The sequence below is a fragment of the Cololabis saira genome, chromosome 6, assembly GCF_033807715.1.
Source record: "Cololabis saira isolate AMF1-May2022 chromosome 6, fColSai1.1, whole genome shotgun sequence".
In the NCBI taxonomy this organism is placed as follows: Eukaryota; Metazoa; Chordata; class Actinopteri; order Beloniformes; family Belonidae; genus Cololabis; species Cololabis saira.
The window spans coordinates 11,494,864-11,515,945 of record NC_084592.1 but is presented as its reverse complement, the minus strand read 5'-3'; the positions used below and the strand labels follow the sequence as shown (position 1 = coordinate 11,515,945).

The window sequence follows — 21,082 nt, the reverse complement described above, 5'->3', positions numbered from 1 at the left end:
ATAATACAGCAATTTTATCCAAAGAAATCTTTTTTTTTCTCTTTTAGACAAGATCAATTAACCTGCACATTTATTGTTTGTGTCTGTCACAAATTGTAAATGATATTTTTTCATGACATTCATTGGGCATATGAATTTTGACATAAATGATCTTTTTTCATTAAATAAATACATAAATATCATAAATTATACTTGTAACTTTTTTAACGATTTGTTTTATAAAATAATGTTTTTCGTGTATCTTCTTCTTCAAGTTGAGTCTTTTATCTCTTGCAGAGCGGCGCCACCTGGTGTCCGAAACCGCGCATTACGTCTCAAACTGACGGGGGCGGGGCTACGTGCTACGTCATCACGTTGACCCTGACGTCCCGGACTCTGGACGCTGCTGCAGCGGGGAAGTTAGCACCACCGATTTGAACTAAATACATCGATTAAACAAGGTATGTTCTCAGAATTATGCATTCAATTTATTCACGTATTGCACCACAAGTTTTCAAGCGTTTCACCGCCAAGGAAATATTAGCAAATATTTGTTTGCGGTAAGTAATATTCACAGGAGCAAACTTTTACTCGCTAATTCCCCGCACGCCCCTCATATGGTATATGAATATCTGCTCCAATTCTGATATTTTTATTTTATTTTAAATTTGTATTATATAAGTAAAAAGTCCTCTGCACTTTTGAGATGCATTCTCAAGGTGTAAAGCTATCGGTGCAGTTAGGGATATGAAAAATGAAAATTGCACGTCGCCATTTGGACTTACAGTAAACCTGAATTATGGTTCTGCGGTAAATCGACGGCGGTGTGCGTCGCCGCGTACCCTACGCCGTAGGCTCTGCGTTGGTGTGACGCGGAACCATAAATCAGCCTTTATCTGCACTACTACACTTGTGTAGTGCAAAGGTCATGTTGACTGAATGAAGAGCTGAACACAGACATGTGCTTGATATGACCATGCAACCAGCACAGTTAACATGTACAGCAGTTTCACTTGAGTAATCTATGACAAGCCGTTTTAACATTTAATGGCTAAGTTTGACTATCCAGAATTAACCTTGCAGATATCTACAACTGCATTTTGACTATAGTCGTAATTATATTGTGACTAGTCAGAATTGTCATTCAAGATATCTATAACGTCACTTTGACTGGTCAAAACTCTAATTCAAGATATCTGTAATTACATTTTGACTAGGCAGAATGGAAGTTAAAGATATCTCCAATTTGACATATCTCTATCTCTAATTCAAATTCATTACAAGATATCTATAACTTTATTATAGATATCTACAATTAAATTATGACCAGTTCAAGATATCTACAACTTCATTCTGACTAGTCAAAACTTAATTTAAGATATCTAAAAAGGACGATGTAGATATCTTGAATTGAGGGGAATTAAAGATATCTGAAACTGGAATTACAGCTAATCGTAATTCAGTTGCAGATATCTGTAATTCAGTTGCAGATATCTGTAATTAGAAACCCCACACACATGACTGGCAGAATGACGTAAACATCCAAAATGACAATTGTGGATAGGAAGAATGTAATTGTAGATATCTGAAATGCTCTTTTTGACTAGGAAGAATTGAATTGCGGATATTTGCAACACATATCCAGTCTAGCTGTTAAATATTAAAACGGCTTGCCATAGACATGCTTGATATGCACATGCAACCAACACAGTTAGCATGTACAGCAGTTTAACTTGAGTAATCTGCATTCTGTCTCCACCCAGATTATTATATTCAAGTTTCAACAACCTTTTCACAATGGCTGTACAGTTCAAAGTGCACGACCGTTAATAAAGGTGTGCCCGATTGACGGAACACAAAGATCGCATGGATTAATAATCACTTTTATCAGTCCAAACACGTGATGCAAATAAATGCTGGACTTGGTGGACAAAAGATTTCAGAAGGAAAAGGTGGAAACCGCCTTATTTTCCCCACCCTATAAGAGCAGGTGCAGTGTGAAGACCAGCCTATATGCACATGCTTCATCTGAACATTTGTGAATTTTGGTTTGCAAACATGCAAAACTGTCTCTGACTTATTTTCTTCCAATCTGGACCACATCAAAAACCCAGTATTATCTTAGGAGGAAGAAAACCCATACATCTGTGGACTTGCTTTTTGAAAATGTGTTTATTTTTTAAATTTATGCAGTAAGTAATTCAATAAATTACAGTGTTTAATCAATTCAATTCAATTTTATTTCTATAGCATCTATTACAACAGAAGTTGAAGATAAACAATGGCAATCAAGCTGATTATTTGCCATTTTTACATAATTGCAACTACATAAAATATAATGAATCAACATTATGTGTGTAGCCCTGATCTCTTACTAATCTGGATCAGCCATTAAAAAAAACTCAGCATTGGTGAAACAGTGGGAAAAAAAAATCATTTAAAAGGGGATTTTAAAGCTTTTTTCAGACCAGATGGAGTTTAGCTTAAAACAACTACTAGACGGTAAGGAGAGTAAACTTTTATTTCAGATTAACATGACATGAGCTGAAGCAGTTTTTTGTGACAATGGCATATGTGTTTTCAGCAAAAATCAGTTTTAATGGCACTTTAGTTGAAATAACATTTCTTATATTGTCTATCATAACGTAACACGATATCCCAACTGCACAGAAGGTTTTTACAGAAATAAATAAACCAAATAAAATTAATGTAACTTAATGTTTGGCTAAAAACCAAAAAAACTGATAATATTCTGACTGGATAACCTGTTGCTTTGTATTAGGTGATAACTTATCTAATGTTTTGTTCACATCATAAATACATTTTTGCGTTGTTTTTATGATAACATATTGTCTAGTATAGTAAATGACAAAGCAAACTTGCGGATTGATAAGGTATTAATGTTATATCTGCAGCTAAAATAAGTTCCTTTTGTGCTGGATTCAAGTTGACTCAAAGCCACGCTGGCTGTTGATGATATCGGTCCTTTTATCTCGGTCCTTTATCTCGACACGGATAACTGCAGTAAAGGCTGCTGTTTATGCTGCATGCTCAGCAGGGAAAGTGCACAGATGTCCCCACGAGTAATAATGTGAGGTTTGACAACTTTAGATGAGGTTTGTGTTGTGTATCCGGCCGTGGCAGCGGCTCGGCCTCGTCTCCTTCCACAGTCTGCCTGGTGCTTTCAGTCTGGACTCGCTGGTGTGCAGGGTGACCAAAGGTGACGTCTGAATCAGATATTGATGTGGTAAAACTGAGGGCCACACTGCAGTGACCACAATAGAGGCACATTTATTTATCTAATAGTTTTACAGTGTGCTTCCTAAATCCCAGCACACTGCAGAATCTAATCTTTTGTACCGTAAATTAATACTTACGTTTTTTTAGTTGTTTTTTTTTTAACATCGATTGTCACCCGAAAGTGTTCAGAGTGCCACAAACGAAAGTGTATAGCAATATGAGTGTTGGATGAAATTAGGGCTGGGCGATATGGACCAAAAGTCATATCTGGATATTTTCTAGCTAAATGGCGATACTCGATATATATCGATATTTTTTCTGTGCCATAATTGGGGTTTCCCCCAAAGCATTATAGCATAGCATCTCTGTTAGCTTCATTTTTTTCTGAGGCAAACCCTTAAAAAAACAGTCAGTTTTAATACAAAACCACGTGCCAAATGTCACACAGGTACCTTTATTAACAGAGGTCTGCACAATATCAAAATGTATAAAACAAATGAAATAAAAATAACTGCCTGCATTTATAGAATAAAAATGCTTCTTGAATAAAATAAAACAAATATCCCTTTCCTGCATAACAATTAAATTAAAATACACTGTGCAATTAATACAATGTAGACAGTAACAGGCAGACTTTTCCACTGAGGTTGACATAATTTTTTATTTATTTATTTTTTCCCCGATATAAACGATATTGTCTCGTACCATATCGCGTTTGAAAATATATCGATATATATTAAAATCTCGAAATATCGCCCAGCCCTAGATTAAATATATGAAGTACATCTGTAGATGACATTGATTGAATGGTCTGGATCAGCGTTTGTGGAGAAGACTGTGTTCACTCTGGTGTGTCTGCAGGTCAAAGATGGCCCTCTCACAAGTGTCCTCCAACAAGTGCGCCGGGGGTTTCCAGAAGGTTTTCGAACATGAAAGGTGAGACGCGTTCAAGCGCGGCCGTGGCCTCAGGCCTCCACACGGGCAGGAAAATGTTTGTTTGTTTTTTTAGAAAAGGAAAGTGCTTTACGCTCGTGTTTTCGTTTGCTCCGCAGCACCGAGCTGAAGTGTAAGATGAAGTTTGCCGTCTACCTGCCGCCCAAAGCTGAAACAGACAAGTGTCCCGTCATGTACTGGCTCTCCGGTGAGTCTCGGAGGAAAGTGGCGTTGTTCAGTGACTCTCAGCCAAACAAGTTCAGATGCATCAGCAGCTTAACGGCTCTTCATTTAAAACCTTTAAAACCTCTGACGAGACTCGGAAATGTAATTCCACTCAGGTCGTTGTGGGTAGCATCTCTACAGCCGAACCAAGGTGATGTGATTAGGGCTGGGAATCGATTCAAATGTCAAGAATCGATTCGATTCCGACTCTTAAGATTCAGAATCGATTATCAGGATTTGATTTGATCCAATATTGAATGTTTTGTTTTTGTTGCATGAATTATATGACTGTAGTTACTACTCTACTCTTGGACGCCATGTTCATTGTTTGATAGTTTCACACACCGCGCATGTGTGAATTAAATGACATGACTACTGGGATTGAAGTTCACCGGGCGAAAATGTAATGAAGGAAAAAAAATCAATCTTTAGACATACGAATCGATTTAGAATCGAAAAATCTATTTTTTTCAACACAGGCCTAGATGTGAATATTGTGTGGGTGTGAATCATGAGTCTGCACAGTTCAACGTCACAAAGAACCCTTTTCTACATAAATGTAAAATACTTATAGTTGATCAGCCGTTTCCTCCAGATGGATGTTCTTGCTCTCGGTGTGTGTGGAGCTTCTAGTTCAGTGGAGTTTGAAAGAATCAAACGTTGAAAACCTCTCCAGCTGATCCGTTTGTGTGCCTGATGATTCTCTGGTGGGCTTTTCTGTGTGTGCTGGTCTGCAGGTCTGACGTGCACGGAGCAGAACTTCATCACCAAAGCTGGCAGTCAGCTGGCCGCTGCAGAACACGGCATCATCATCGTGGCTCCGGACACCAGCCCGCGTATGACCCCCACCCCCCCCCCCAAAAACAGCTCAGAATGTGAAAACTGTGCTCGACGTCACGATTCTGTGAACAAGTCTGCTCCGTTTTTCCTCAGGTGGATGTAACATTGAGGGTGAAGATGAGAGCTGGGATTTCGGCACCGGAGCTGGTTTCTACGTGGACGCCACCCAGGACCCCTGGAAGACCAACTACCGCATGTACTCCTACATCAATGAGGAGGTGCGACACACGGCCGTCCCCCATCACCGCTGCACGCTCACCTCACAGGTCTGACTTCACATAATTGGTCTGAGTTATCGTTTTTCCTCTTTCAGCTCCCCAAACTGATCAACGCTAACTTCCCCACCGACCCGGCCAGGACGTCCATCAGCGGCCACTCCATGGGCGGCCACGGCGCTCTCATCTGTGCCCTGAAGAATCCTGGGAAATACAAGGTTTGACATGTTTCACTTCTGGTGGCGTTTCGGCTGCAGGAACCTTATCAGGCTCTTTCTTCGACCTCCATTTTTACCACAGCGACCGGTTTCTCTCACAAAACTAGGCTTGTTAGGGCTGCAAACATTTCTGGCTGCTCTAGTTCTCTCGACGCTCTGTTATCCATCTCCCAGTAGCTTATAAAATCTGTTGAGTGTTTATGCAGAAATATTAATTTCCGTTTGTAAACATAACGTTCAGACTCAGTCAGCTGCGAGGACACAGACATGTAGGTGAGAGCGGGACTCCAGAGTCGGCAGATTGTGATCACAAACTGGTCAAATCAGAGCTATAAAATGTCCATAAAAATATCGTCGTCAATGAACCTTTATCACCTGAGGAAACTGAGACGAGACGCAACGAAAATAACGTCATGTGACGATAACAATAATATAATACAATAGGGCCTTCGCACTGAAGGTGCTCGGGCCCTAATAATGCAATATCGTAGATGAATAAAAACAAGACTAAAATGTAGATTGCAAAATAAAAACTCTGCTAAAATGTGTCTTCATTTTCGTTGAAAAAAAACAAGACGAAATGTTCTACCAAAGATCCTTAATGTCCATGTTTTCAGTAGTTTCCTCTGGTTTAGTTCTGCTGGGTGACGTTAGTCCTCAATCCCAGTCGCTGCAGCGGGGAATCAGATCCAGAAGATGCAGCTGCAGAGTTAGAGGCTGATGCCGTTAACGCAGAGCTCTAGGTTCACGTCAGTTAAAAACAAAGTTACATAGAGAAAGGCGGGGATCTGCTCTGGGGCTGGAGAAGAAGAAGAAGAACCACCTTTGGATACACTTTCCTACATAGACGTGGAAAAGAAAACCCAATGTGTCGTTGGAAAAGAAAAAGATGGGGAGAAATGCGGAAAAATAAACATGTTGTAAACTCAAATTAGAGTCTTCTGTATCTGGAATGAATGTATTCTTGAGTCTATAAGGTAACAATAATATAATAATAAGATAAACTTGTTTGAATTGTAAAATGGGTTTGGCTAAATACAATCTTTGACTAAAACTAGACTAAAATGGTCCTGGACAATTCTGACTAAAATAAGACTAAAATGCTCAGTTTTTTTAGTCGACTGAAACTTGATACAACTAAAAGGAGAATGAACGTGACTAAAACTAATAAAAACTAAAATAGTTTGACCCACAGACTAGACTAAAACTAAAATTGAAACGGGCTGACAGAAACCACACTACAACAGAGTTGATGTGGAAAAATGTGTAACTGTGAACCACAGAATTAAATGTTATTGAACAGGCCGTCCTCAACAGCGACCCGGTAGTTTGTCCATCAACGTAAGCCGTGGCTGCCAGCTGCTTCGGCCGATCCCCGCCGTTCAGAGCAGAGGGTTCAGTTTCAGATGTCATTTTGGTGAAATCAGAGTGGACTGCAGCGTTGGTGAATGCTGGGTAGGTACCGGAGACGAAGCACTGCTGAGTTCTTCCTTCAGCTTCCGGCCTGACGTGATGAGGAAGGGATGACGGCCAGCCGTTGGCTGAGCGGACTGCCAATCAAAAGGCTACGTCCCATATTATAAATAAATGTATTGCTTTATATTAATTACGGTAATCTGAAATCATGTTATAGAGTCCAAACCAGTTTTTGCTGTAAATGTTTTTATTTTTGATGCAAAGTTGGACATCTTTATTAATCACATTTATAAAACGCTATAAACTTCATATAAATTCATCTGACGTGGTACAAAATAGTAATAATATATATAGCTAAAACCCCAGCTGCAGCTGCTCTAGAGAAAGTTACAGTTCCCTCTGATCGCAGTTATTGATCCCAAAATATAAATATAAAATATAAAAGGTTTGCAGCCTACTGTTGCTATAATATTGAAATAAATTATACGTAGCAGTTAATTAATAAATTACTATTAGTATTACTAATTTTACAATAATAAAAAGAAAATTGTAATTTATGCTAAATCATAAACAATGATATAAAAAAGAAAAGACTTGTGGGACCATCTCTACACAGGTGATTCAACAGAAAGGTGGAAACCCCTCGCTGAAGGTTCTGGGTAATCCCAAAGCGGTAAAGGTTCTCCCCAGAACTTTGTTCAGCGCCCGGTTCCTGCAGTGGAAATGCAGCAGGCTGAGGGGAGGATCCATAAGGATCCTGGTTCCCCGGGTCCAAATGGTCTTCCTGGTCTGTTAAGTTGTGATGCTGACGGTTCTCCCGTGACTCCTGCAGGCCGTGTCGGCGTTCGCCCCCATCTGTAACCCGGTGCAGTGTCCCTGGGGCCAGAAGGCCTTCTCCGGATACCTGGGCTCCGACAGGTCCACGTGGGAGGTAAGGTGGAAAAACGCCTCTACTGACACACAAGGATGTGCTGTTTATCTGATGGCTGGTAAACCACGACTGTTCCTCCCCCTATAGGCGTACGACGCCACGGTGCTGGCGGCGTCGTACTCCGGCCCTCAGCTCGACATCCTCATCGATCAGGGCCGTGACGACCAGTTCCTGTCGGCCAGTCAGCTGCTGCCCGACAACCTGATCGCCGTCTGCTCTGAGAAGAAAATCCCTGTCGTCTTCAGACTGCAGCCGGTCAGTGTCTTTAGTCTTTTTTCAAAGTAAAAGCACAGATTTGTATAATATCAATCTGCTTAGTTGCTCATGACGATTCAGTAATTCCTAAAACTCGCAGGAGCACTCGGATACGATCGATTAACGCTGTTCTTGGCATCATTTCCCCCTGCAGGGTTACGACCACAGCTACTTCTTCATCTACTCGTTTCTGAACGACCACATCAAGCACCACGCCAAGTACCTGAACGCCTGAGCCGACACCTCCACATCAGCTTTCCTGCAACCAGATGGTCAGAAACGGCCACTAAGCAAGTCGCTGGCACTTAAAGTGCCTTCAGTGTGAACAAAGTTCCAATAAAACCAATCTTCTGTCCTATTCTGGTGTGTTTTTTCCTGTGGACCGACAGCAACGTGTTACTAAAGTCCAAACTCGTCAGGTGGTCGACCACAGAGCTGTCCCAGTAGGATGTTTTCAGAATAAAAGCCTTTGATATTCATCTGGGTTTTGCGAGGTTTTAAAGATCAAAAAGGCTTTCCTAACCGTGAAGCTGCAGTTTAAGTGTAGAGAGGATAAGTTTGCAAACTAAACACCCTCACGAGTATTTTCTACTCTTAATACATTTAACTGCAGTTATTAGTTTCCCATAAATGATGTGCCAAGTTTCAATTTTCCAAGGCTATTAAAGTATTAAAGTCTTTTCCCCCCTTCAGCTTTTCAAGTCCAAACATGAGATGGAAACCTTCACTTTTTTCTTTTGAAAGAAACCAGTAAGTTTGGGTTAATTTGGCATGTTTGTTGGGATTCTTGTCAGATTTTGGACTGATCTTCTCGCCAGAACTTTGATGTTGCGTCTCCAGAGGTTCTGGATCACATTCAGAGCTGCTTCTGCTATTACTTCACTTTAGCTGTGTGTTTTGGATCATTGTCTCAGTTCAAAGCTCTGATTCTCAGCCGACGGTTTCTCTCAAATGTTGACGTCGTCCTTTCCCATGATGCCGTTTACCTTGAGGTTTTCTGGCTCACTGGCTGAACCGCTGAAACATGACGTTTCCATAATCACGCGCGACCTTAGCGGTGATGAATGATTCTTTCTTTGGCTAAAAGAAAGCCACATTATATCCAAACGTATATAGCTTTCATCTCCTTCCAGGTGAACTTTTGTTTCCCGGGTTCTTTAGGAACATTTTCTGGGACGAGACACATCAGGCAGAAAACTTCAAACCTCAAAGAGCTGGAGATAGAAAGCAAGTAGCTCAGTTTTCCACAGCAGAGGAGTTTTCCCTGCAGCGGGTTTATATCGCCTAACGCGACAAGCAGCAGTTTAGAGGAGCCAGCCGTCTCGGAGATCCAAAGAGAAGCTCATTGGTCACGAGAGAACCAACAGCGTCCAGGGGCGAAAATCTGAACCCGAGTGTTGTGTCGTTGGACTTCTGTGCTCGTCTTAAGCAAAGCGTCGGAGACATTAGGTCTCTCAGCTGGCCGGGAAACGTCCAGGTATCCCCGGAGGAGATGCAGCTCTAACACTAGACACCAGACAGTCATCTATCGTAGAAGGTTTTATCATTGGCAATTAAACCTCTGATGAACACAACTTATTTCATTGTTTATGAAATGAAACAAGCAGAATAATAGAAATCACGTACCCCTTTCCTCCCTCCATAGGATTCAAAAGTGTAAGCGGCAACCAGATGCTGACGATGCATTAGTTCTTGATGAACTGATCACCAGCAGGTGTGTAGTTATATAAAGTTTTTTTTTTTTTAAATTTATTTCAAACACATAAGGAAAAAAATATATTTGAAAACAAATTCAAAACATACAGAAAAAAAAGCAACAAAAACGTAATACAAACGGAAAAAAAAAACTGTCCGAAAAGGAGCAGGTAGAAGTAAAACTTATTTAACCCTGCCCCTTTGTTACCTGTATTATAAATTAAACAAATAATAATAAATAGCTGCTAATTTAACTATTAGGCCTCCGATTTTCCCATTGGTTGTGCCTTTGCACCTAACCACCTAACAAACACAATGTTTCCTTAACATAACTCCTCCTCAATCAAATAACTTCCCAGAACTTCCTTTTTGTACCGTTTTTTAAATTGATTTATATTTGTACATTGCTTCAACCCATTCCATAGATCCACTCCAACAACTGAGATTCACAAGTTGTGGCGGCTTGCTGGTCTGAATCACCCAGATGTGTAGCAGAGGATTAAAACAACTTCCATTCAGAGGGAGAGCAGCGGCTTCAGGTTTCAGCCTCTTTACTTTATTACACTGCAGATGTCCAGCAGCTCTGCTCTTGAGTTTTCATTCTCAAGTGTGGGTTATTTTTAGCTCACAGCAGAACAAACTGCCTTTTTTGGGGTTTCTGAACTCCCAGTGAAAACGTTCTCAAAGTGATGCGCTTACTGACAGCAAAGAAGCTGCTCCTCCAAATACGCCGGTAGCTCAGTTGTTGAGGAAAAGAGCCGTTCTCCTAGGGCGGCTTGTAAACTTCGGGGAGTGACTGGAGGTATTTTTAGCACAACATCAGCCGAAGTGATTCAAGTCAGAGAATTGCTGCTTTTTGACCTCAAAAAGTTTTATATTCTGACTTTCAAGTTCAGGTGAACACAAACAAACCAAGACCTTCCTTTTCAACATGTGAGCTCTTTACTGATAAAGTGATGAGAAATACAGTACAGTATATACAGTATTCACAGCAGTTAAGGCGACGTTACAGGAACATTTCATGCATGCTGTACAACAAATTACACAAAAGTTCACAAAGAGTTACAAAAGGGCATTTTACATCGAAAGTTCAACAAACCTGAAGAGAAGTCCCATAAAAATAAATTTGCTCCCAGTCAGAAAAGTACAAAAAAGTGAGTACATACAAAGTTTAAAGTTCATACAAAACAAAAGCTTTACGTTCAGCAGGCGCACACGTCATTTACACCACGTCTAACCTACTCTGTTTTCATCTGAAAAGGTGATTAAAGATTTTCTCAGTTGCCAAAACAAAAATATAAAACACAAAAGTTTAAAGTGCAGAATCTGTCGGGGAGCAGTCAGTTTGGTTTAACGAATCGCTGTGACGACATGAGCTGCTGTTTTTAGGATGTTTCAATCGATCGATCTATCAGACGCCGGGAATGTAAGAAACATCGGGAAGACAATGTGTTGCTCTTCCTCCTCTTTGATCCGAGAGGGAAATGAATACTGTTATTACACATTAATAGCAAACAGATTTACATAAATATACTGATTTTTCTTCACAAAGCTGCCAGTAGTGTTGAAATATGTGAACATGTATTGTTTTTTTAATCGTTTGTACGATATTTTGAAGATCAAACTGTTTTACAGTACATGAACAAACTATTAACCCAACAAAAGGAAATCCTCGTGATAAATAATATGTACAAACTTATATGGTTTGTTTTGGCAACTGTCAAATCTGTCCAGTGGAGGCATTTATTTACTCTTTTTTTTTTTTTTTTTTTTTCCCCAAACTGCTGAATATTTAAGTAGCTCAAGCTTTGGATACCAAGCTGCACAGAACAAACAAACAAAGACACACATACACACCCGTGCACACACACACCATCTCACTCACACAAGCCTGCAGTTTAAGGAGCGGTGGAAATTTCAGGAATTCTGGCACTCAGAAGAAGCACAAACCAGACTACTTTAGGGTTTTTAAAAGGGAAACTACCAGCTGTGCTCGTTGCTATTTCATTTGCAATTTTAAGTTGGTGTTAAGTTTCCATGGCAACAAGTGTTTATAGGTAATCGGCCTCAAAAGACACGAGCCAAAGCAAGATGACACTATTGTTAACGTTGACTCCATCCCTAGAAGCTGCATGGTTGTCGGCCACCTGTCTGCCTGCAGGGGGCGTCATTTGAACTAATACAGATACAAGCAGGTTTATCTTTGTGTCTGTGCATGTATTTCACATTCCAACGACTTGATATTTCCCTGCTTGCAGTAGCTCCCTATTCATGTCCTGATTCCCCCACATCTGATGATGTTAACGAAGACTTCTATTTGTGGGTAAGTTGAGGCGATGTGAGCCAGGGCCTCTTGTCCTGGCTCCTCCGTTACTGTTGCATGTTTGTTGTACCTTCTGGCTCCCTACGTGTGATGGTAAAGGAAAGATGTCTCTGTCCCAGAGATAATGTGAGTCATAACAGCAGGCTGCTGAGATTAGGGAAGGTACGCTGCCCATGAAAAACCAAGTGCTTACAGAGTTTGGATTGGAAAGATCCAGATCCAGAATGATAAACAGGTGATGACTGAGTCCTTGTTCTGGTCTGGCAGAAAGCAGCCGTGATGGATGTGGCAAGTCATGTCAAGAAGGAACACAAGAAGTTGTAAAATAAAAAATAAAAAGGGCATGTGTTGACAGAGTAAGAAGAGGGAAGGCAGAGCTTTATCTGGAGCTGTCAGGGCTGTGACCCCCAATCAGGGAGGAGGAGCTCCAGCGGGTTGGAGGACATCAGAGATCTGGGTTTATGTATAAAAACAGCTTCAGTCTGGGATTTGAACACTGTTGCATTAGAAACACTCCACGGTTGTCAGGACTTTACTCTGACTTTCCTTGAAAACAAGTTGTGCCGCCTCAGCAGGACACCGAGTCCGCTGACTAAAAATGGAAAGGTAAAAAAAATCTGTCATTCTCAGCTGGTCTGACGTGATGCGCTGGTACCAACGAGTACCGGACTGTTGTAGGATCTGTTCAGGGTCGGGAACAGCCTCCTGCTCCGTTAGAGCCTCGGCTTGTGCCAGGTCTGCAGTGCCACGTGATTCAAAAGGCCCCACACACACACACACACACACACACACACACTGTTGACAGAGCGCGCTGTGGAAGGAGGCATCAACAGTGCAGTAAACCAAACCCACCCTGAGTCACAAAGTCTGTAATCTCACACAGCAACAGCTCTCACACACACACACACACACACACACACACACACACACACACACACACACACACACACACACACACACACACACACACACACACACACACACACACACACACACACACACACACACACACACACACACACACACACACACACACCTTTTTCCGCACGGTCAGCAGGCCAGAGGAACGATTCCCTACATTAACTTCAAATTTACTCTGCAAAGCTGCAAGAAAGGAAGTTTTTTGGGAAAAAAACCCCCCGAACATTTGAAAGTAGCTTTCAAAAATGTGTAATTATTCCTCACCGGTCCAGACTGCTGGAGCCGGAGGCGTGTCCTCGGATCAACCCGCCTCGTCCTCACATCTAAACTAACAGAAATGTTACTCCGGTGTGACGGAGGAGGACGAGTCCGGAAGCAGAAGCGCAGCCGTGGATGGATGACGACTGCAGGTGACGGATCAGCACCGTCCCAGCGGAGTCGCCCAGCATCCTTCAGGAAGCTCCCGTCTCCCGTCAGCCCGCTCAGTCATCCATCCACAGTTTGTTTTTACATTTCAAAACATATTGACTGCTATTTCACTCGTGTTTGTTCATTTCCATCAACACCACGTGGGTTTTGGCACATTGACAAATCAGCATCTCACACAAACACTAGTTACTTAAAAAGTCCGTCAGGTTCATTTTCAGGGGTCGACAGCGGCTAGCGACACATTGTGAGAGGATGCAGAGCTAACAGTGACTGTAGAAGTGTCGGACACAGATGAACGTCCCCACAAACCCACACCAGGACATGCAGAGAGCTCCACACAGTTACAGTCAAACGTTCTGAAACATACACAATTATAGCTAAAATATATTAGAGAAAAATAGTCTCGGGCTCTTTCTTTGACTCTGTACAACAACTCAAAGATATTCTCAGCTTCTCTTTATATTATAAATATGTTCAGGTTTAAATATAAATTGCATGTAAAAGCTGTCTCCGCCGTCTGAAAGTGCAACCAGCAGGTCGCAGCGTTCACATTTAATCAACTATGTTTAGTGGAAATGTGTGTTTAAACACACAGATCTTCAGTTATTTACTTTCTAATGTAATAATCGGTGTTTCATGTCCCTCACTCCCCAGCTCTAATGCCTTGCTTTTGAGTCTGGTCAATATTCCACGATTAAACGATCCCCTCGTGATCTGTAAAGGTGCGTTTCCACTAGCAGGAGTTCAGGGACAGAAACCTCTACAAGGTTAGTGTGGTTACACACACACACATCTGAATCAAGCTGTTGGCAACAATCTAGTTAAGGATTAAACTGGAGTTTCCCAGAAATCCAAGTATACATGCCCGAGAAGACCATCGATTATTGAGTGAGGTGCGTTCAACTCCGTGATGATAGGTGGGGCCACACGCACTTTTTTTGTTGGCATTCTTCCGGTTCCTTCTTTGTTGTTGGTCGTCTTTTTCTCCTACTGTGTTGATATTCTGGCTGGCTCTAACCGGCACTCTCCTTCTACAGAGCCGTTCCTGGTAATGGAAACGCGCCCAAACGGCCCGGGCCAGAAGAATGGACCAGAACTCCGGCTGTGGAAACGCTCCTCATGACTCTCACATGTGATGGTTCTGTTCACCAGCCCAGATACAAGATTCAGCACATCCAATAAGAACTGGATCTGACCCACCGTTAACATCATATATAGTAAATGATCAAATCTGACTTGTGCGTTCTCAGTAATGAGTTCGAGTCACGTGGTTGCTATGGAAACGTAAACGCATAGAGTGGATGCTACTGGGCTGCTTTGACTTGTTTGTTCTCTTTTCATGCTTTTATTTTTATTTGTTAGATACATTTGCTAATTTTCTTGTTGATGTGGAGTCTTGGTTTAGTTTAGCGCGTGCAGAAATAAACTCGACTAGTTTAGTTGAGTTTAGTCAGTGCAGCGGTGTGTCGTCACTCTGGTGGACGCAGAAAAGACAATTTAAAATCCTCACTGAGCTACTGGATGGTTTGGACCCATCTGTGAAAATCTGATAAGAATCACTTTTAAAACCACCTCCATATGGGGTCTGAATCCAACTTGAGAAAAAGAAAGAAAAACAAACCACACTTTAGAAATTTCTTTTGGGTCAAATACATCTAATACGATAGTTTTTGCACGTGCTAAAAATCAGATTTGGGCTGGCAGCCATGTTTGTGTTTACAGGTCTGTGGTCCATCGTTTGTGCATTTATTATCAAGACGAGCTGTTTTTAAGGTGTTCAGAAATCTTATTTTGCATATAGAGACTATAAACATATAGATATACCGTTTCAAAAACGGTTCTCACTACTTACGCATTAATTATTGCGATTATCAACCTGCCAGTTGCACTTGAAGACGTTTTTATTTTGGCTTTTTTTTTCTTCCCAGGACACAGAGCTAAACGCAGCCCAGAAACGCTTAACCTGAAGCTTCAGTAGGAAAATAAAACAGACTCTTTCCGCAGTTTAGAGAGTCGTGTAAGGGTTTGCTTAAACGTGTGCATAGACGGCAAGATTTCAAAGTGGCGGACTAAAAAGTTCAGGCTGACTGCAAACGAGCTGCTTCACAAACTCTACATCTAATTTAGATTTAAATCCAAGATGTTTAAAATCTCCCAGACCTACGACGAGAGCCAGGGTCACGGAGGGAAGAACAGAGATTAAAAAAAAAAAAAAAAGGAGATAAGAAAAGACTGAACTGAGAGTAAAACTCTCTTCTTGAGAAAAGTCACAACAATAACGTTGTAATTTCACCTCAAACATACAGGATTTTAAATTAAAAGCTAATTTAAAAGTCACTCAGTATTGCTTGCTTTCATTTTTTGATAAAATGGGAACTTTTTGAGAACATTTCAGAACTTTTTTTCCCCCAAACAAATGTCATTGTTCTACATAATTTCAATACAATGAGTCCAAGAACGAGGATTTCTCCCGTCGCACTGCTATGACAGTCTTCAAATTTGGTACCAGCCAGTGTGAACCTTTACTAAATCAAATAAAAACCCAAAGCAAAGGTGAAGTTGTGTCTATGCTTCTGTGGACTCAAATGTGGTTTCTTTTCACTCACCTTTCTCCAGAAACTCATCTAAAAACACACGATTTAAGGGGAGAATGGACCGGCAGCCAGTCAGCTGCTGGTCTCTACCCGACTCCCTCTCGGCATGATTTAAAGTTCCCCAGTAAATAAATCCACTTCTGACAAGTTTAGTTCCCTTTCTGCATCCTTAATGAAATAAAAAGACTCTTGTTGCTAAGGAGGATGCAGGGCGGCTGCAGAGGCGAGCGGTGGCGCGGTGCGGGGGTCCGTTGTGCCGGCGGGAAGCTCCGCTCACGTCTGCAGCGAGTGTCTGGGCGAGGCCTCGTCCACCAGAGCCTGCACCGTGATGCACACCTTCATCACGCCCTTCTCCTCCAGGATGTGGTGCGGGAGACACAGCTTGTCCTGGGAGTCCAGTCAGAGAGGAAGAGGAGGAGAAGAACACAGCAGAGAGAAAGGAGCGCAGGAACAGATGCAAAAAATAAATACATAAAAAAAGAGAAAAGCAGCAGAGGATTTAGACACAGTGCTTGTAAATAAAAGGTGTGTATATGTACAAGGTGGTGTACGGAAGAGTATTAGGGCCAGGCAGGAGAAGAATAAAAATAATATTTTAGAGGAAGATTTTTTTTTTTTCATTATGCACTTAGAGAAAAAAGATTAATGTTGAAGTATAATTTCGAGAAAAAAGTCAAAACGTAATTCAACTTTATTCTCAAAATTTTGACTTTATTCACGAAATTTCAACTTTATTTATGAAATTTCGACTTTATTCACGAAATTGTATTTCAACAATCTCGACATTTTGACTTTCTTCTCGACATTTTGACTTTCTTCTCGACATTTCAACTTTTTTTCTCGAATTGCACAATAAAAAAAAATCTTCCCGTCTTAAGTATTTTTTCTCCTGCATGGCCCTAATACTCTTCCATAGTGGTCTGACATGATTTCACTGAGACTTTTTCTTTTTGAGTGTAATATGTTCCAGGAAGTAGCCCCAGCCCTGATCTGAGTGTGAGGATAGCCGTTAACTACGGGCTCCGCTCAGACTCGTGTGTTTACTGGTAGTAAAGGAGCCCAGGAAGCTGGACCTGTGTGCTGCTATTCTGCTATTCTGTGTTTAGGTGTTCTGTAAACATCTGGACGGGGCTGGAGAAACCGAGCACACAAAGCCTGTGAGGAGTGCTGAGATAACCGAGGAGGTACGGCAGACATTTCCTTCATTACACTTAATGGCAGGTTAAGTGATTCCTGGACGACATCATGTCAAAACAAAACACACAGAGCTAGTTCCTCTCTTTCCTGGATATGAAATGGTGAAACTGACCAATCAGGGCAGAGGGGGGTTTTGGGGGAGATTCTCCTGAGCTTCTGATTTTACAGAAAATAGATAAATAAAAATCTGCAGAGAAAGATCTGGAGCCAATTAAAATCCTGTCCATTCAGGAGAACCAACACCTGCCTCAACATCAACACAGAACATCCCCAGACTGTTACCACTTCTGTTTATGAGGTGAAATATCATGAATGAGTCATAAAAATGATCCCTTTTGCATGATTTTTGTTGCTTTATTTCAAGAAAGAGAGCCTTGTTTGAACCTGGAACCACTGAACAGATAAAGCCAGTAAGCAAACCGACATACTTCAATCACAGCTCAGGCGTGATTCCAGCCTGACTGGAGCTGCTGCCTCGCGTTCAGCACGCAACCGTCCGCGACGGCAACAGAACTCATGTCCAAATACACTTTTGTTTCATGCTGGGAAATGAAATGGGTTCCCAGCCAGCGTGTTTCCAATTGTCCAGATACTCGGCTCACAGGCTCCTGCTGCTGCCCAGGAAGCCCCGTGAGAGGAGACGATAGCATCAAGGCAACCAGGACTTCCTCCTGGAATACTCTCTCTTTACAGGAGTAGAAGGTAAACAGCTGAAAATAATCACATTTATGGAACAGAATTTAAGGCTAACAGGAAAACTTGAAACCCATGTTTCTGTGGAGGGAAAAAAAGCTGTTTTCATTGTTTCTGTGAAATAATCCGACGGTTGACCTGCTGTATTTTTACAGTTAAAGGGAACTTATCTTAGAAAAAAAATTGTTACGAGTCTTTCCTCAAAATCAGAAACGTCAATGTAACTCCAAGCTGCCACTGCTGCTGCGCCGCTCTAAGAATGTCTCATTCAGCGAGTCGTTTATCTCCATCTACTGTAGCTCTGACGTGGACAGGAGCACGTTTTAATACGAGTTTCTAAAGAGATGCACCTCATAGCATTGGGGGCGGAGTCAGGTCTGCTGGCTGACTCCGCCCCTTCAACCGGCTGGTATGAATGGAGTCATAAAGACATGACAAAAGGAGCTTTTAAACTACACCTCTGTGGTATTTTGACCAAAAGATGTCACATATATTTCAATAAAAACCCAGGAAAGGGTTTCAACTTTTGAAGAAAAAAAAAAATCTTTAATTATAATTTGTCTCCTTTAAATAGCCATTTCCCTTGAGATTTGAATCCTTCTCAACATTACAACACAGCTAATCAAATATAAAATCAAACCATCTAACATATACATTTTTAGAAGACACATATATATATATTTATATATTTAACTTGATGAACTCTTCTAGTTTCTGTAGCCCTTCTGATCTTATCCAAAATGGTCACATTGCATATCAGGATCAAGTAGAGTCAGACGATGGAAATCATATCATGAACAGAAGAACAATTAATCAATAAATAAAAATCACTTCTTGTCTTATTGTTCCAAACATCATAATCAAATAGCTGTTTTAAATTAGCATTTATGTAAACAACAATATTAAAATACACCCAACTGATCTAAAGAATCAACACGTAGTGAGATATGGCTTCACGTTAGAAAACATACTGTTTATGCAGCTCACTAATGGTGGACGTCTCCATGCGGGAAACATGTGCTTATGCAGGTAATCTTAAAAAGGCAGGTCATCCTCGTCTCAAACAACACACTCCCAATATGCAGGGAACCGTCTAATTCTGAAAAAATGAACGCGATACTTCAACAAACGAGGCTTAAGCCACAACATCTGCGGGCCTGATTGAAGCTCCTCAGAGCTGGAGAAAATTACATTATATTCTTGAAGGTACAGCAAGGCGTTTGTAAGCTCTTTAACTGTACTATCTGCCGAGGAAACTGTTGAAATGGTGCTGTTTGGACCACAGACTGCATAGAAAAGGTGGATGTAATCAATCAACGTTCAAAGAGAAAATGACGGCCTTAAGTGCAGTACCATTCATGACCACTAGGAGGGGGATTCTTTTTGTTGTTTAACCCAAAACAAACCAGGATGGAACGGTTTATAAACTCTCATGATTATCCCTGCTAGACAACACGTTGAGAAGACATCTGTAACTTGAAGTCCCTCCCGTGTCCTGCTCCTATGAAGAGGTCGTGTGTCTGTTTATTGCAGAGACACAAACACGGAGAGAAGGCGAGGAGGGAAGCGTCGGCTCATGCTGATGCTGCATTTGTGTCACAAAGGACGCTGATTATTCAGATCTGATCCGTCATGGTGTGCACTTAACCCCAACAAACTGAAATTAAGGATGGGTTACGAATTCAAACCATATGCCCTTCTACTCTGTTCTGGATTCAAAGTTTCTGCAACACCTATTAAGACACCTCAGTGAATTTTAACTTGTTTCACCGACACACTTAGCACACGACGACTAACAGCCAGTGAGAAGGGATGATTGCACCTTCTGCGTGGTTCATTTTGAGCATCCTTTGTCCCATGCGACATAAATGCAACAACAAAACGAGGAGGAACCTAGGCAGGCGGAGGGCAGGGCTGTTGTCATGGTTACGTCAGCTCAATCCAACTATAGGCCACGAAGAGCAGAACGAGGCAGAGGATGTGAACCAGGCTGGAGCCAATGAAATCCCAGATCTGCCACGCGGGCGCCGGGGTCTGAGTGGTGACAGAGACCAGCGAGCGAGTCTCTGGGGCTCTGCAGGAGGCCGGGCTTGGAGTCGAGACAGCCTTGTCCCGTTTCTGGTCCGTAGAACTCGTATCCAGGGCAACCAGAGCCTGAACTGTGAGGTGGAGCGGCTTCAGGCGACACTGGATGATGTCGTAGGGCGAACAGAGCGACGACTGCCGGCCCGGATTAGCAAAAGGAACGTGACAGAAACGAAGGAATGAGAAATAAAGAGCAAACAAGGCACCAAGTAAGAAATGAAGAAGAGCATGGTTGAAAGAAGTTAAAAGATGGACACGATAGTGAAAATGTTTGGAAAGAACAGAACGTAAACAGCATCAGTGTGAAAAAAAACAAAGAGAATGAAGAGACAGAAGGAGGGGAAATTATTGTCCACAAAAGGAGCAAACCCCAAAAAAGAGGTGAAGACAAAAGGATGAGAGGTGCAAAAGAAGCAGAAAACAATAAAAAGTCAAGTGATGGAGTGACGCCGTGAGAGAAAAAAAGAGAGGAGAAATAAATCCAAAAGCCCAGAAGAGGAAAGCAACAGCGACAAGACACAAGAAAACCATCATTTATGGAAGAGGGAAGACGGGACCAGGAGGAGGAACAAGACCAAAGGTGGAGGTGCGATCCAGCCGGAAAGTAAAAGAAGAGAAAGAAAAGGCAGGAGGTTAACCAATGAGCACTAAAGTCAAAAGCCACGAGTCTGAGCTAGTAGGAAGCTGAGGCAGGCAGGGGTTACCACGGAAACAAAGCGGGGGACGCTTACTGAGAGGATGCTGCACGGCTCTACAAACCCAGGTGGCCCGTGCGGCGTCTCTCTCCCAGTAAGCAGTAACCCCGGGGGTGCAGCCGCTGCAGCCGTGCAGCCAATGCAGCGCTGCAGCAGCTGTTAGTGCAGCAGGCCGGTGCAGCGGTGCAGCTGTTAGTG

The 21,082-nt window shown here is 41.9% G+C and overlaps 2 protein-coding genes across 8 annotated transcripts in view; one reads left to right on the top strand and one right to left on the bottom strand.

The window, feature by feature from the left end:
* Positions 1 to 349: 349 nt before the first annotated feature.
* Positions 350 to 8,610, top strand: esd (esterase D/formylglutathione hydrolase). 2 transcript variants are annotated; one of them, XM_061724390.1, is made up of 9 exons: positions 350 to 440; positions 4,081 to 4,155; positions 4,272 to 4,360; positions 5,115 to 5,213; positions 5,311 to 5,435; positions 5,531 to 5,650; positions 7,899 to 7,997; positions 8,085 to 8,252; positions 8,407 to 8,610. In XM_061724390.1, exons 2-9 carry the CDS (start codon positions 4,088 to 4,090, stop codon positions 8,485 to 8,487), a joined length of 849 nt encoding a protein of 282 aa, XP_061580374.1. In that variant the 5' UTR covers positions 350 to 440; positions 4,081 to 4,087; the 3' UTR covers positions 8,488 to 8,610. The 2 variants fall into 2 exon arrangements, with proteins under 2 accessions (XP_061580374.1, XP_061580373.1); XM_061724389.1 differs by lacking the exon at positions 350 to 440 and adding an exon at positions 479 to 539.
* A 2,260-nt stretch (positions 8,611 to 10,870) lies between these two features.
* The window catches only part of lrch1 (leucine-rich repeats and calponin homology (CH) domain containing 1), an 88,714-nt gene continuing 78,502 nt past the window's right edge, over positions 10,871 to 21,082 (bottom strand). For 4 of the 6 annotated variants that reach the window (XM_061723282.1, XM_061723283.1, XM_061723285.1 and 1 more), the window contains one exon: positions 17,326 to 20,324. In XM_061723282.1, the coding sequence (XP_061579266.1) occupies positions 20,031 to 20,324 (294 nt within the window). In that variant the 3' untranslated portion in view covers positions 17,326 to 20,030. Of the gene's footprint in view, positions 16,602 to 17,325; positions 20,325 to 21,082 lie in introns of those variants that run through there. The other 2 variants (XM_061723286.1, XM_061723287.1) reach the window with 1 other exon arrangement.

Excerpts from the sequence above, each read along its gene's own strand:
- esd (XM_061724390.1), top strand. The coding sequence starts at position 4,088 with ATGGCCCTCTCACAAGTGTCCTCCAACAAGTGCGCCGGGGGTTTCCAG. Across the intron at positions 4,156-4,271 it reads AAGGTTTTCGAACATGAAAG|CACCGAGCTGAAGTGTAAGA; the intron begins GTGAGACGCGTT and ends TTTGCTCCGCAG. Across the intron at positions 4,361-5,114 it reads CGTCATGTACTGGCTCTCCG|GTCTGACGTGCACGGAGCAG; the intron begins GTGAGTCTCGGA and ends GCTGGTCTGCAG.